At 39.5% G+C, this 15,315-nt stretch overlaps 2 protein-coding genes across 2 annotated transcripts in view; both read right to left on the reverse strand.

Annotated features, from left to right (window-relative positions):
* Nucleotides 1-3,840, reverse strand: part of LOC106935312 (keratin, type I cytoskeletal 18-like) — a 7,203-nt gene extending 3,363 nt beyond the window's left edge. The window contains exons 1-6 of the mRNA XM_015015736.1: nucleotides 3,345-3,840; nucleotides 2,514-2,596; nucleotides 2,278-2,434; nucleotides 1,929-2,093; nucleotides 1,689-1,814; nucleotides 1,015-1,238 (exon numbers count right to left, since the gene is read on the reverse strand). Coding sequence (XP_014871222.1) covers nucleotides 1,015-1,238; nucleotides 1,689-1,814; nucleotides 1,929-2,093; nucleotides 2,278-2,434; nucleotides 2,514-2,596; nucleotides 3,345-3,749 — 1,160 coding nt within the window. The 5' untranslated portion in view covers nucleotides 3,750-3,840. The remainder of the gene's footprint in view (nucleotides 1-1,014; nucleotides 1,239-1,688; nucleotides 1,815-1,928; nucleotides 2,094-2,277; nucleotides 2,435-2,513; nucleotides 2,597-3,344) is intronic.
* Nucleotides 3,841-4,660: 820 nt separating this feature from the next.
* Nucleotides 4,661-10,985, reverse strand: krt18a.1 (keratin 18a, tandem duplicate 1). Its single transcript, XM_015015735.1, has 7 exons — nucleotides 10,424-10,985; nucleotides 8,393-8,475; nucleotides 7,886-8,042; nucleotides 5,946-6,110; nucleotides 5,713-5,838; nucleotides 5,311-5,531; nucleotides 4,661-5,224 (listed from the first exon to the last, which is right to left on the reverse strand). Exons 1-7 carry the CDS (start codon nucleotides 10,868-10,870, stop codon nucleotides 5,107-5,109), a joined length of 1,317 nt encoding a protein of 438 aa, XP_014871221.1. The 5' UTR covers nucleotides 10,871-10,985; the 3' UTR covers nucleotides 4,661-5,106.
* Between the last annotated feature and the right edge of the window lie 4,330 nt (nucleotides 10,986-15,315).

The raw sequence follows: 15,315 nt of genomic DNA on the forward strand, positions 1-15,315 counted from the left end.
GAGGAAGACTGTAGATGTTAGCTTCTGCAATTGTGCCAAGACAGTTTCCACTGTGCGTAATGCATTAATGCAGTGGTTCCCAAACTTTTTCTTCTGCGCCCCCCCCAGTGGTTTCCAAACATTTTCTGTGCCCCCCCCTATGAATTACAAATGGCTGTCTGGTTGAAACGACGCCTGTGACGGGGGCAAAATGAATGTACGTAGCTGAAAATAGACACCATCGGTAGCCTACAAGGTACTTGTTAAGCTTAAGGTTCTGTATTGATATTAGCTAGTCATCTTTTAGCTAACCAACAGCATCCAACAGCTTTACTCAACTCAGTCGGTTAGTTTGGAGGGAAAAACTGTGAAAAGTTCTTTGCGTTTTGCTGGTTTGCTGCCGTGATTCTAACACAAACCTCTGCACAGCAGCAGCAGGTCTCCTTCACAGGTGGAAACCCAGCGCAAGCGTCGTAGCGCTCATGTTGCGTTTAAAGGCGGCTCGGAAAAACAGGTTACAACATGTTAACAACGGACTAAACTGTTTTAACTGCTGATAAAAGTGACAGAGGACACAAATATGGGAAATGTGGAAGCATCTCCTGTATCAAATTGACAGAGGAATAACAGAGAGTTGGCCATTCTAAGGTAAAAACCCAGCGCATACAGTGTTCATGTTTTTGTTTTTTTTTTCATCCAGACGGCTTCCCGCGCCCCCCCTGCAATGACACGGCGCCCCCCCTAGGGGGCGCGCCCCACAGTTTGGGAACCTCTGCTTTAAGGTAAAGGCAGCCTTGTTAAAATTCAGCATCTGAAATGTTGCATTGACACAAAATAATCCCTTTTACTTTCCCTATCAGTGGTACTCCATCAGTCTTTGCATGAAGCTTATTTAAATTAGATTAGATTAGATATGCAAAATCATGTCTGGGGTGAACAAATGCTTGTTTTGTGTGGTTAATCACTCAATGCTTCCATTACCTGCACCTGCAGATACACTTTTGCATCTTGCCCATTGTGTCTCTTCATACTCACTGTAAGTCAGCGCCTCCGTCCAGCAGCCTCCTGTACTCGCCGATCTCAGCCTCCAGCTTCACCTTGATGTTTAGCAAGTTTTCGTACTCTCTTGAGTTTTGCTGGATGTCGGTGCGGATCTTAGCTAGCTCTTCCTGCAGCCTCAGGATGATCGCATTGTACTTCTCCACCTCCATGTTATACCGCATCTCAGTGTCACGCAGGGTGGCCTCCAAGGCGGCTTTCTGTCAGAAAACAACATTTTTCAGCTTAGATTAGAAGAATATTACATGTTAAGGTTTGGTTGGTGCAGTGTAACAGTTAGTTTGCCATAAAATGGTACCACTGGGTAATAAAATCAGTATTTTGATTTCTCAAAAGTTTTATGGTTTTAGCTAGAACACCACAATCTCTCACCCTAGTTTTGGATTTTTATTTAGATAAATGTTAAGTTCTGGTTTCAGACAATCTGACAGACACTTTTTTGAATAGATCAAATGATCTCTGTTTACCTTCCAAAACTGTTAAAACCTTTTTAAGGAGCCTATCCTCCCTTTATTCTGTAGGTCCAGTGCATTTTTACATTCAGTAGTTTGTCACTATTATTTCAAAATGTTCTTATGTGAATAATATTATGTGAAATCCCATCCCATGATGGCATTATAAGAGTGAGGATTCCGTAAAGTGATTGTTACCATACTAAGCGCGGATTGAAGTTCAATCTCCATGGCTTGTTGTCTCCTCCGAGTTTCGCTCACGGTTGTTGTGGCCTCCTTCAGAGCTGTCGAGCTCTCAGTCACCTGGACCTGCACCTCTGTGATCTTAATACAAAATAAAATACATGTAGTTTCTACAAGTAATACTTCAGAAATACATAATTCAGTAACTTAAAATCTTACGTCAGTTTATAGCTTCTAAGCTGAATTGTGTTCTACCTGAGATTCATGCCATGCTTTGAGTTCTTCCTGGTTCTTGAGTGCTATCCTCTCATACTTCTCTCTCATTTCCTCCATTATTCTGGCCAGGTCGTGGCCTTTAGGAGCATCAACATCCACATGGACGCCAGCCTGTGCAATCTGGGCACGCAATTCAGCGACATCCTGTTGGGGAGGAAATAGTCAGGGAGTGATTTCCTGAAAGGTTAGACGGGTCATCCTATGCAAAGAAGTTAAGAAACAAGCGATTTGTCAAGAATGTTGGTTCTTTTGCACGTGAGTGATGGAACTGAAACAGAAATTCTCCTTGAACAGTTGTTCTCATCTCAGTACTCATAAAAGCACTTACATCTGCATGGTTCTTCTTCAAAGTGATCAGCTCTTCTTTTAGAGACTCAATGTCCCCTTCGAGATGCAAACGTGCGACATTAGTGTCATCCAGAAGCTTCCTGAGTCTGGCAACGTCAGCCTCCACAGTCTGCCTCATGGACAGCTCATACTCCATCCTGTGAATGCATCCCTTACATCAGACAGACGTGATGACTGGAATAAACCTTCATTTTGAAACCAACATTAAATACTCACTTGACTCTGAAGTCATCTGACGCCAGTTGTGCATTGTCAACAGAAATTGCAAGTTGGGCGTTACCTTTGACCATTTCAAAGATCTGAAAGGTTTGAAGAAAATAAAATTATTTTATTTATAATGGAATTGTTTTTTTCCAATGATTTTCAAGTAACTTCCATCACAAAATGTAGCTAAATTATGTCGAGTCAATCGTTTATTGCCTATTATAAACCAAAGTTTATAATAGGCAATAAACTTTGGTTGCCACAAGGTTTATCATCAGACTGTGGTCGTAAATGTTTACAAATCAGTGCAGATAACCAGAGCCTTTGTAGTGTAGAAGGTGTAAAGCGACTTAGCCACAATTGACTGTTGCCTAAGCCTGAAAAGACATTTACAAGGTTTCACACGAAGTACAACTAAAAAGACATTTCGGTGCATTATCTTGCCATAATAACTAACTTCAGTTGTTAAATTAAAACACTGCAGCTCTTAAAGCTCAGTCCAGATGACTGATATACTAGAGAACTGCCTTGGATGCAACTCCCCTCTTGACTGTCGATTATAGGAGCTAGGTTCCACCAAACAGAATAACATTTACTGAAAATATATAGATGAATGGATGGAGTGTTATGTTGCTTTTGTTATTTTGTGCTATGACATAGAACCCTGTCATTTTGAGTAATTTATCTGATAGAGGCCCGGGGAGTGGCTTCTTCCGATCAGAACAATGACCTACTGAGTTAAACTTATAAAACACCCATGTAAAGGGGTTTTAAGAGAGGGCTAAAATGTTACATAAAAGTGTGAGTTATCCATTGGTTATTGTGATTAAGCTTTTTGCTCACCTTGCCTTTCAGGTCCGCGATGATGGCATGGTACTTGCTATAGTCCCGTCCTTCCAAAGGCCCTTTCTTCTCAATGACCTCCCTGATCTTGATCTCCAGACTTTTGTTGGCTTTCTCTAGATTCCTGACCGTCTCCAGGTAGCTGGCAAGACGGTCATTCAGATGCTGCATGGCAATCTTTTCATTTCCAATTGCCAAGGTTCCAGAGCCTGACTCAGAGGATTGGTAGTCGTACCCCCCACCGAAGCCGCTGCCAACCCGAATGGATTGTGAAGCGTTGGAGATCCTGGTTCCATGACCTCCAGCGCCTCCGCTTACGCTGTAGGCATACCCTGATGACGGTCTGCCAGAGGCACTGGAGTACCCAAGAGTTTGGGAGGACTGGCGTCTATACAGAGACTCCATGGCTGAGAGAAGTTTGCTGATCAATCAAATGGAAAATTGACACAAGTTGGAACAGACGAGCTGGCAGCTGAGAGTGGAGAACAAAGGACGTGTTTGGGGGTCTTATATATATCGCTGAATATCGGTACTCCTCCCTGCCACTCCTCTTCTATCTTTATTACATTTGTACCTTTGTTAGACTTTGCCCCTTTCAGGCAATATATCTATAAAAGACTAAAGGTGTGCTGACTTTTCATGTGTAGTAAAGAAATTGTATCCATGGAAACTGGGAGACAACAGGAAGTGTGTCTCGCATGTCAAAATTAATGCCACAAATAATGTTCAAGGTACCAAATGTGTATTTTTGCCATCTGAAAGCAATAAATTACTCGCGTTTGGGGAACAGCTTATACTTGTAAATTCATCAGTTGCTTTAGTAAATGTGTTTTTCTTTTTTTTTCCATCTGTAAGAAACTATGGCTTGACACAGAATGCCCTATTCATTTGGGAGAGAACAGATCAAGGCTAACATGATTTGCACTAGTAGGGCCTTTTTATTCAAAATGAAAGTGGAAGAGTTTATTCTGGCAGAGATGTTCTACTAACAGGCCAAGAAAAACAACGCCAGATGGCTCAAAGGGCCCGTCGTTACCCAAACGTCTGTTCTCTACTTTGGAGGCTTTAAACCTCTTAAAAGTTAACCTTCCTGCAATTGTGTGATTTTTATTTTTGCAGTATGAATCTCCACAGAATTGGTCTTATGGAAAGTAAATGCAGAGATCATCAGTGAACAAAGTGAAGGATATGATGCTTATCATACAGGAACTCTAGGAGGCCCATTTTTTATTACTTTGACTGTTTGCTTACAATTGTAACTCAAAGCAAAATACCCTTTGATAGTGTGGAAGAAATAACACAGTTTGACATTCAGAGTTTTCTCAAAAGGACTTTATTGAAATGTTTAATCACCACAGAGCAGCAGGCAGACCAAATTGGGAAAAAGAAAAACCAAAGACAAAAACATGTATTTTGAAATTGCTTTTAATTGGACTCTCTTCAATTTTAAATTTTTCTGAATTTGTTTGTTTCTTGATAGATTGACAAAATCTTGCGAACTGTTGTAAATATCTAAAGGACAGCAAAAAATGACATAAATAAACCAAGATTAAATAAATAACGGATGATTTTGTTTTCCTCTCATCCAATTTCCATCAGCCTCTGCAACAACTGTTTGACCTGGGAGTGAAGTTTAACAAAGAGCTTCAGATCTTATGAGTATCTCTTTGATTATAAAATTTGATAAATTTATAAAAACAAATACTTTGCTAACTGTCTTCTTGTTTTAGTGTTTGTTGGGCGTTTCAGTCACATGGTGTGATTAAAGGTCCTTCGTTTCTGTGCTGGAGGAGACCACTTTCCCGTCCACCAGGGTCTGCGTGACGGTCATTACTTTGGTCTTGGTCATTGTTTTCTGCTCTTCTAAGGCATCCTGAAGCCTAGAGGAAAACATCAAATTTCCATTAGTCTCTATAAATTTGTTGAAGTAGGGTTTTTCGATGGTTTGCGCAAACATTTTACTCACTTGAAGTCTCCACCGTCCAGCAGCCGCCTGTATGTTGCAATCTCTGCCTCCAGCTTCATCTTTGTGTTCAGCAGGGCCTCGTAATCCTGTGATTGCAGCTGGATCTGGTTCCTCAGCTGTGTGAGCTCCGCCTCCAGGCCCAGGAGAACAGCATTAAGGGACTCTACCTCCATGTTGTAGCGCAACTCTGTGTCCCTCAGCGTACCCTCCAGAGAGATTTTCTGTAAGGACAGTGAAAGGTTTAAAAGGGTTTACACGTTTACAGCTTACTCTGCAGCGACGGTGATCATCAGAGTGTAAAGCTTGTGTCAACAACGTAAAGGCGAGCAACCTGAAGAGAGTGTGCTGACTGGGACATTGTTATGAGGAAGGACAAGTATGTGCTGACTGCAGGCTTCTTACCAGGCTCTTCTGTGACTCCAGTTCAATCTCCAGGGTTTGCATCTGTCTGCGCAAGTCGTTCACCTCTGTCTGGGCACCCTTGAGGGCCTCTGTGTTCTGTGTCACCTGTGTCTGAACTTCTACAATCTGAAATTAAAAGATGTGTTAATCACTTGATCATTGATTAAAGGAGAAAATCTTTCTTGAGTAAAGGCAGCTTTTTTTTTTTTTTTTTTTTTTTTTTAATCTTTTACCTGAGATTCATGCCACGCTTTGAGGTCCTCCTGGTTCTTCTTTGCCATCTTTTCGTACTTAGCCCTAATTTCTGCCATGATCTGGGCCAGATCTTGACCCTTTGGAGCGTCGACATCTACATGAACACCAGACTGGGCTATCTGGTTACGAAGCTCCATGACTTCCTAAAAGAAACACAAAAATGGACACAAGTATTATTAGTAAACCCTAGGACTGTAATAATGAGACCAGCTCAATAAACCAATACTTGATGTGAATAGGATAAGATTCTAGCAATATTTTGGGGAAAATTGAACGTCTTTATATTTTTACAAACAATATAAGGCCTAATTCAGGTGACAGTGACTCAGATAGTAGGAGTTCATTGTCTAACCAGTGATTAATGGTTCAAACCCCCACTCTGTCCTTCTTGTCATTGTCTTTGGGGAAGACAGTTCACCTGTTTTGCCTGCTGGTGGTGGTCAAAGGGCCCTGCGGTTGTATGGTAAGCTACAATGTAGCTACAATGTAACTTTCCATAATAAGTGTGTAAATGGGTGAATGACTGAATGTAGTGTGAAGCAGAGTCCTCTGACTTGATAAAGCGCTACACAAGTACCATTTGCCATAGTTTATGCCTTCTTGTTTGCTCAACTATCCACCAAGCAATAGATCCTCCATCTAATTTATCTGCTCTGTAGGATCAGTTAGATTTTCCAGCCCAGATATTTGTTAATATATTAAAGGTTTTATGAATCTCCAGTGGTATTTTAGAAAATGTGAAAGATTCTGTTTAGTGTAGACTTTTTCAGTTCAAATCAGATCAGATTTTAGGAGATTAAATGAAGTCCAGACTCAAAAAATCCCTCAAAAAACATTGAAGTTGCATTCATTGTTGTCAGTATGAGGTACACAGGTGGGATTTTAGTGGCAAGAAGCCCATAGCCAATTCATTGACACAGTATAAATGCTAATACCAAGAACTTCCAAAAACCTACCACCTGCTAAGATGGTGAAGTGAAGGGCTTCGTTCAAGGCTAATAATGTCACCAGGTTTTTATTGTTCAACTCAAGTACTGCTTCCTCTCTTTGTACAAAATTAGAGTTCTGCAGTAGAAATCCAGGATCACCAGCTTAAAGCATACATCTTTACATTCAGGGCACCTAGTAATGGCTTAAACGTAGTAAGAACAAAAATATATACCTACAGCAACATGAGGGCAATGCACCACACAGACATCACTTTAATAGCAAATAACCAGGCATTTTTTTTAGATTTACTAGTTTTATGTTTTGCTTGTTGTTTTTTTTTTTTTATTTTATTTCTGTTAACCAAGAGTTATTTTCATTTTTGATCTGGTTTGGCTTCTCAGAAATGCACAAACAAATCAATATTTAACTTACTGCAAAGCAAGCACAATGGATGACTGGTGAACTATGACCTGTCTGTGACTCCTGGCCTCCTCTAAGCCATAATCATATGCTATGGCCAGATAAATATACAGGAGTCATATCTAAATCTTTGTCTGGGTACGTAAATAGTTAGTTTAATACTTTCCTCAGTAAACAAAATGGCTGTGTTTTGGCTTCTCTGCTCGAATCCCAATCATTTTAATTCTGCGGTGCTGTCTGTTTCCAAGTATGGACTGTAAGGAATTTTATGAGGCGGCTTCCCACAGAATTCACACACAGATATTTTAGATGTCTTAGTGTATTTAAACATGGAGTTTTCTCACGCCTGTTTTTAAGAACGCCCTACAGTCCGATAAGCTGACCAAATGACATCTCTGTGTGCTATAGGTAAATAGCTAAAGCAGGAGTTAAGGTGAGCTTGTGTGCAAATATTTATCCAGATACCTCAAGGGTGTGAACCTTTGCTCAAGTGTTTTCAGGACTATTTTTTGAAGTATGTTTGTGCAGTGCAGTGGCATAGCTGGAATAGTGTTGGCTTTAAACTCACATTTTCATGGTTCTTTTTGAGGTGGATGAGCTCTTCTTTCAGGGCTTCGATCTCACTCTCCAGGTTCATGCGGCTCAGGTTGGTGTCATCGATGAGTTTCCTCAGACCGATGATGTCGGCCTCCACAGACTGACGAATGGCCAGCTCAGACTCGTATCTGAAAAATGCACAACCACAAACAGCATATCAGATAACAAATTATCATCAGGAATATCTTTTGTGTTTGTTTCTTTAGGACTGAATGTACACAAATTTTCGAGGTCAGCATTCAATTCTGCTGCCGCTAGCCAGCTGTGTTTGCTTACGTCTATGACACAACTGTAGCGTCTCCGCCACTTATGATGCAAGGGTGCTGATTTATGACTACGAAACAAATGACTGCCTCAGATCATGACAGGATTTATTCATTGCACTACCCAGACCCATTCTGTAGTAAAACAGGGTGTGTGCCCACAGATGTCTGCCTTTGTGTTTTACAATATTAGCGGTATAGCAGGCGGGTCTTACTTTACTCTGAAGTCATCGGCTGCCAGACGAGCATTGTCGATGTTGAGAACCAGTCGGGCATTGNCGNTNGTTGCATCAAAAATCTGGAAAATGTTAAAACAAATCTTAATACATCTTAGAGTTAAAGAAATAAGACACCGTAGGAGGAGAATTTCAACTAACTTAGATAAGATTGCTATATAAAGGGCTTTAACTAACATTGGTAGGAAAATGGCTAAGCTAGCTTGTTTTCTTACTATTAAGCAAACCACGGCTAGCAGCACTCAAGTAGCTAAACATAACACAATTTTTTAAATGGTCTTGCAATATCTCTTTGATAATTGCTTTTGAAAATTGTATTAAAACCTTTAAGTATTCCGACTAGAAGCTAAGCTTAGAAGGTAATGTAAAAAAAAAAAAAGTTTTACTGGTTCTACTGTACATTTATGATAAGCCAGGCAAGATACCTGCTGAGAGCAGCAACAGAAGCTGTTAAATATTAAACATGAGACACATTTTTACAACTGTACTGGTTGAAATATTGAAAACTTAAAAATATATTCTGACACATCAAACAAAACATCAACTTTAAACTAAAGGATCATAAAATTTGCTTATTTCATAAACCTACAAGGGGATTAGGGAGAAAATGTCACTGCCTGTTGGTACATTCAGGGACAGTGGGAGTTAACCACTTTTAAAACCAGATGGTTTGCTTTAGCAGTCACGGTAAGGTTGATAAGGCTGGCATGAACAGCAGGTAGGCATCCAGGTGACAAAGTCCATGAGCCAATAAAAAACTGCTAGGCAGCTCTTCTGCTCCGGAGAGCAGGATCTATCCTGTTAACATTTGCATGACCCAGGTGGTGATTTGGTGGTTGTGTGTGTACGTGCGCGTGTGGGGTGTGTGTGCTTGTCCTCTCTTGTGATTGTGCGTGTATGTGGGTTTCTCCAAGGATAGTTGACTTTGTGTGTTGTTCTGGTTTAGCTTAGCTGTGACAGTCACTGTTTTCTCAGATAAGACTGAGATGGGAGGGCACTAACTGAGCAATTTTATGTTTTAAGCATGACCAAAAAAAAAAAATAGCCAACCCTTACCCCCCAATGTTTATTTCTGTAAACTTTGCTCCCTTTGTATTTGTAAAACAAACCCAGTTTAATAAGATATTTCCTGTTATGTGATTTGAAAGATAAACCCCTTTATATCATTTTTTGCTTCAGATTTTAAAAAGAGAAATTCCATTTCTGCTGACCTTGATGCTTCTGTTCTGTTGCTCAAAGGGTTAGAACGAAAGTACTTTTTGGGTTTCCCAATACTGAAGGAACCTAGCCAACACAAATGTAATGGTTTCATTAGATAAAAAACTCCTTTGACTCATTCTAACTCATTCTGATCTGTTTTTTATAGAATATGAGGTAAACATCTGTGAACCAACTACTTCTAGCTCATTATTTGAGTGACAGACTTATTAATAAGATCTTAGGCTGGCATACAGAAGATGGAGATTGTCGTCTCTTGACATTCCCTTTTCTGTGTGATCTGCCTTCTTTCTGCTATTGTTCAGCTAGATACAATGAAAGAAAATGATAGTTGAAACTGTAATGAATGGGTCTGGAAGTTGACTTTTAAAGTCGGACTTTTTCCACTTTTGTTATGCTTTGGTTTCCTGTCTGTGCGATCGCTGACACTGTTACATTCCTCCTCCATACTGTTTCCGGTGGAGACTTTGGGCCCCTCTGGCATGCAGCGTAGGAATTTATTTAAAAAAAAAATGCCTTGATGCTTGTAGGAGTTGCATTTTAATAAGAAAATAGAGCTGTTCAGTAGTTTTATCACATTTGTAATGTTAGATCTTGCAGTTTTTACTGTACTCTTTAGTCTTGATTGATTTCTTTTGAGGTCAACTCATCCCAAATCTTTCATTTCCCCAAAATCTCATTGTGGTTCCCCTCTTTCACTCTAGCAATCCATCACATATTTTCTTTTCAACACTTCTTAATAAACACATTCCCATGTCTGCCCATTTCATCTCTCCACCTTTCCCTACTTACCTTCTTCCTCAGGTCATCAATGATGGGCTGGTATTTGCTGTAGTCTCTGAAGTCAGGTCCGCTCTTCTCCAGAGCCTCTTTGATCTTTATCTCCAGCTTGTAGTTGGCCTTCTCCAGGTTCCTCACCGTCTCCAGGTAGCTTGCCAGTCGGTCATTCAGGTTCTGCATGGCGAACTTCTCATTGCCCATGATGTCTGCGCTGTTTCCGCTCACCTGGACGCTACTGGAGAACCCCCCGGCCCCGATGCCGCCTCCCATCCCAGCTCCCATCCCGGTTCCCAGGGAGCTTCTGTAGCTGGAGGACACGCTGATGCGGGAGCCGCCAGCACCGCCATGGATGGACTGGGCCTTGTAGACAGGAGCAGAGGTGCGGGTGATGGACATGACAGGGGCCCTGTTGCTGGTAGAGGAGCGCATGGAGTATGTAGTTTGCCTGTTAGTTTGCATGGTTGCTCTAGAGTGCTGAGACTCAGTGAGACAGACTGTGAGTCAAAGAGAGAGAGAGAGAGGCTGAGCGGGCAGAAATTGGAGCTCACAGACAAGCGGCAGGAGGAGAGGGGGAAGCCTTTAGAATATATAAGCGCGTGGACCAACAGGTCCGCCCCTCAGTCCACCCCTTAATGTCTCCTCCCTGTTTTCCAAACAGAGGTACTCAAAACCACATCGTTACACTTCTCAGCTCTCCTGAGGGATGTGAAGGGAAGTTTTGTAAGAAATAATTGACAATAATAGTTGGACATTTAGTGCAAAAAAAATAAAATAAAATAAAATAAAATTCATGGCTTGTTTTAGTTTATTTAATCATTATTGATTTAGAAAGAATTTTAACATGATTGATGCCTTCTCATAATGGCATGCATTGTACCAGTTACAGATGTGAATATAGAAAATACTAAAATTAAGAAAAAATGTTAACAAGTTAACATGAATGGTAATTTGTTGGATGATGCTATGGATGAGTATAAAATTAAGTTCATACTTCTACACTGCAAAATCACAAAATTATGCCAAACATTTTGGGTCTAGTGCAAATAACTTAATACACTTGAAATAGGACAAAACTAACTCACAAGTAACTTTTCAGCAAGATACGAGTTTATTTTAAGTCAATAATTCCTTCGTACTGATGAAAAATGACTACTTCCATTGGGATAATATTTCACTTATAACATTGGAAAAATATCTAGTTATAAGTGAACTAATCTAATCTAATACTTTTTCTGTTTATATAATTGAGTTTACTTTTGTTTTAAACTACTTCCAATGAGGTCAAACTCAAACCACTGACATATTTAATCTGGTCCAAATATGCTGGAGTTATAAAAACTCACTTTAAATTAAAAAATGTTTCACTTAACTTAACCAATAACAACCATGTTGGTGTTATTACACTGTAATGTCACACACCCTCCACCCTAATTTTAGGGAATTTCACTCACCTAATTTCATCACCCCACACAGTGGACTGGATGAGGTCATGTCACTCATGGTGAGACAACTATTTCAACTGAAACAAGCAATTACTCTACATGTCATCAACTGGTTTGTACTCATCTCTTACTGCGACATCTTAAACTGTCTGAAGAATTGCATCATGTCTGACAAATGAATCCAACATAAACTGTAATGTGTGTTTGAAGCATGGTTTTGTTCCACATGTTCTGTGCACACTGTTTGCTGTCTGTGTCTCAGAGCCGGATGTCTGTCCGATTGCCCCCCACCCCCTTTCCATAAAGGATACGGTCAAACAAAGGAACAATTCCACAGACTGTTAGTAGATACCTGAGAACAATGACTTTCTGCAGCAGTAAACATATTTCAGGGGCCCTCCTGTTGCTTTTTAATACAAGCACATTCCAAGGACTCACTAAACTACTTTGCCTGTAACAAAGATTAAAATCTGATGTGTTTTGGGGGGTTTTGGGCCTCTGCAGTTTTTCCTATAGTGCATGTTTGAGGGCTACAAAAACTGGGTGTTTTATAACACACCTGTCTGTCACCACTGTTTCAAAATCACTTCAAGCTATTAAGCAATGACAATACTTATGATTTGGAAATAGAAGTGTCTTTCCACACATTGTGTGATGCGTTGGTAAAAACTTGTCCTAAGAAAACATTTTAGCTTAACTGTTTTACTTTTCAGTCAAATCTTTCCTTAGTTTTCTTTTTATTTTCATGAAGAGACATGCAGCCGGATATTAAAACACAAGGTCCTCCTGATTAAATTGAAACCATTCTTGTGCCATCATTGAGAATGAAAACAACAGATTCCTGTAAAGCAAAACCATGAAGTCAGTGCATGAGAAAATGCTTTGAAAGGCGATGTATTAACACCACAGCTAAAGCCAAAATTTCTATTCTTGTCTTTATTTGGGAGCAATTAGAGTTGCTTAAAGTAGTAACGGGATGAATTAAAGATTTAAAAAATTACTTTTTTAAATGGATAATTATCAGTTTTCTCTCAATTTTCAGACAATAGCGACATCAGTCACGCTAGGTCCTTTAACAGAGAAGCATTTAGTGCATTTTTTTGGTTCATTTCGTCTGGTCTGTAAGGCTGCCACACCTAGCAAAACAAACATTAAGCTAAGAGGAAGATAACGAGTGTAAAAGAGATCATGTCGTGATGAACGTTGGAGATTAGCCTGCCTCTGTAAGCTTTTCTTTGTGACAAAGAGAGGGGGTTTTAAAGAGTATTTTAAAAGAAAATATATCGGCCTTTCGAGCTTACTCAGTAAGAAATCCCTTACTTGTATAACAAAATAAAAGCAGAAGTACACTGAAGTTTAAGAGTTTTTGTTTTTTTTAGGAATTAGCATCAGTGGAGAGCAGCACTATTCCATTTTTATTTCTCCATTTATGTTCAATGGAGAAATAAATATCCAAGAAATATTTGGACATTTCAACTGGTGCTAAATGATATCATCACCTAATATTTACAAAGGGCTATGTGCATGTTATTAATCTGGTAACAGAGATAACATCTGGAAATTAGCAATACGTGAGTAAAACACATTCTAAATATCCATAATTACAAATCAGCTTTTGTTTCAATGTTTTTATATGTTTATTTATAGTTATTTTTGTTTCACTTTTTGTTTTAGTCTTTTAAATATGATGATTGTTGGGAATCTGCACTTTATAAACAGATGGAACCAAAAGACTTTAAAGGCTGGCTTGTGCTTTAGCCCTGTTGTCCACTGAGGTACCTACAAAAAGACACTAATACATCATTATTAGGACCAAGACTGTAACTTATTATTTTAATTAAATAGATTTTAATGCATTCATGTTTTTAATGGAATTACATTTTTTTATTACATAAAAAGGTTGATAACTCCTCACACATGATGAATATTCATATAATGGAGAAAACTTTCAAGTCTAAAATAGTGAATTGAATATTTTGGTTTTTCACTCTGACTAAAATCTGTCCTCACAGAAACAGTCCCTCAGTAAAACATGATACCTGGTAAGATAAAACAGAGAATCTTGTCTTGATTTTTTTTTTTTTTTTTTTTATAACTTTAGGATGAGACATACAAATGTAGTTATCTTTTAAACTGCCTCTTGACTCAAAGTGAAGATTAAATAGAAAATCTATTTAATCTAGAAGTCACAAGATAGTCACAACTGATGAATCACAGATCCCGTCAATGGGATATTCACCTAAAAAGGTTATCACTTTTTTATTTGGACAGTCATGTTTGGTCACAACGGGAGCATTTGATGTTAATACGACCTAATGTAATCATTTACAACATAAATTGGCTCACAGCTGACGTCTGATTGCATGTTGAAACCTTTACTGGTAGAGGCTGCCTTTTCTGGTATTAGTTGTGTGGGACCGTGGAGCTGTTTTTCTCATCCCTTTTTCTTGGAGGCCTCACATTCGTCTCCAGAACACCCACAGAAAATCTGCAAAATCTGAAGCAGGCTTATGCGAAACAAAGAATGAATAGTCAGAAATCTCCTTTACAGATCCAGCCAAGAGACTGTCAAGCTTCAAGTCCTGGGTGAAAAGCTGGCTGACCTTTTGGCTGTTTTTCTCTCAACACATCATTCATTAGTGGCAAAAACCATCAGAGGTTATTTCCGTGAGGCTTCTGCTGAAGAAGTGCTTTCACAGAGACCGTCAGTTGTAACTCACTCACACATTTCTTCCCTCATTTTCACCTCAGAGCTATCGGATGAGACAGTTTGTCTCTGGGAAGTAGTACGAGAATATGCAGCACACCTCACACGGCTGTGTTTCCATTCACAGTATAATTGCACAATTAGACATTTCGAACATAAATTTGCTCAATGGAAAGGTGGCAATTTTGAAAAAATAAAAAAGTTTTACCACTAGGATGAGATGTTTTTTTTTTGTTTGTTTGTATCAAAATTGGTTTATTCCACAAAACTGGAAAGGAAATACTTTTTTCGTATCCCAGGAGTCACATGATCCAACAGCCTGATGTTGCAACTGGTGCAAGCAACACAGAAGAAGACAACAGGAAGTTATTGAATTGTGTTTTGTTTTTTTTTTTTGTTTTTTTGACATTAGCAGAAGATGGACAAAGATTTGGACACATTTGGAATGGAAGCACAGCTGGTAGCATTGTGGGATGACAAAGACCTTAAGAAGCTCATGATGACTCACTGGAGGAGTGGACACGCATACACACACACACACACACACGCATACATATATACGGACACTTGGGTGTAGACAATTTGCAGGTGTGTGGAACATTCCAACCAGGTGCAGTGGCCCAATGTCGAGAAAAGTTGAATCACTGATCAGAGTTCTGTTATCGACGAACCGTCTGTGTTGGCATTCCAGGATGTTTGTGAGAAAATGACAAAAACAGACATGATGTCACGGAGTGTTTTCCAGATTGTCCTTC

The sequence above is a fragment of the Poecilia latipinna genome, unplaced genomic scaffold, assembly GCF_001443285.1.
Source record: "Poecilia latipinna isolate Pla-1442-1.1 unplaced genomic scaffold, P_latipinna-1.0 Scaffold1946, whole genome shotgun sequence".
NCBI lineage: Eukaryota > Metazoa > Chordata > Actinopteri > Cyprinodontiformes > Poeciliidae > Poecilia > Poecilia latipinna.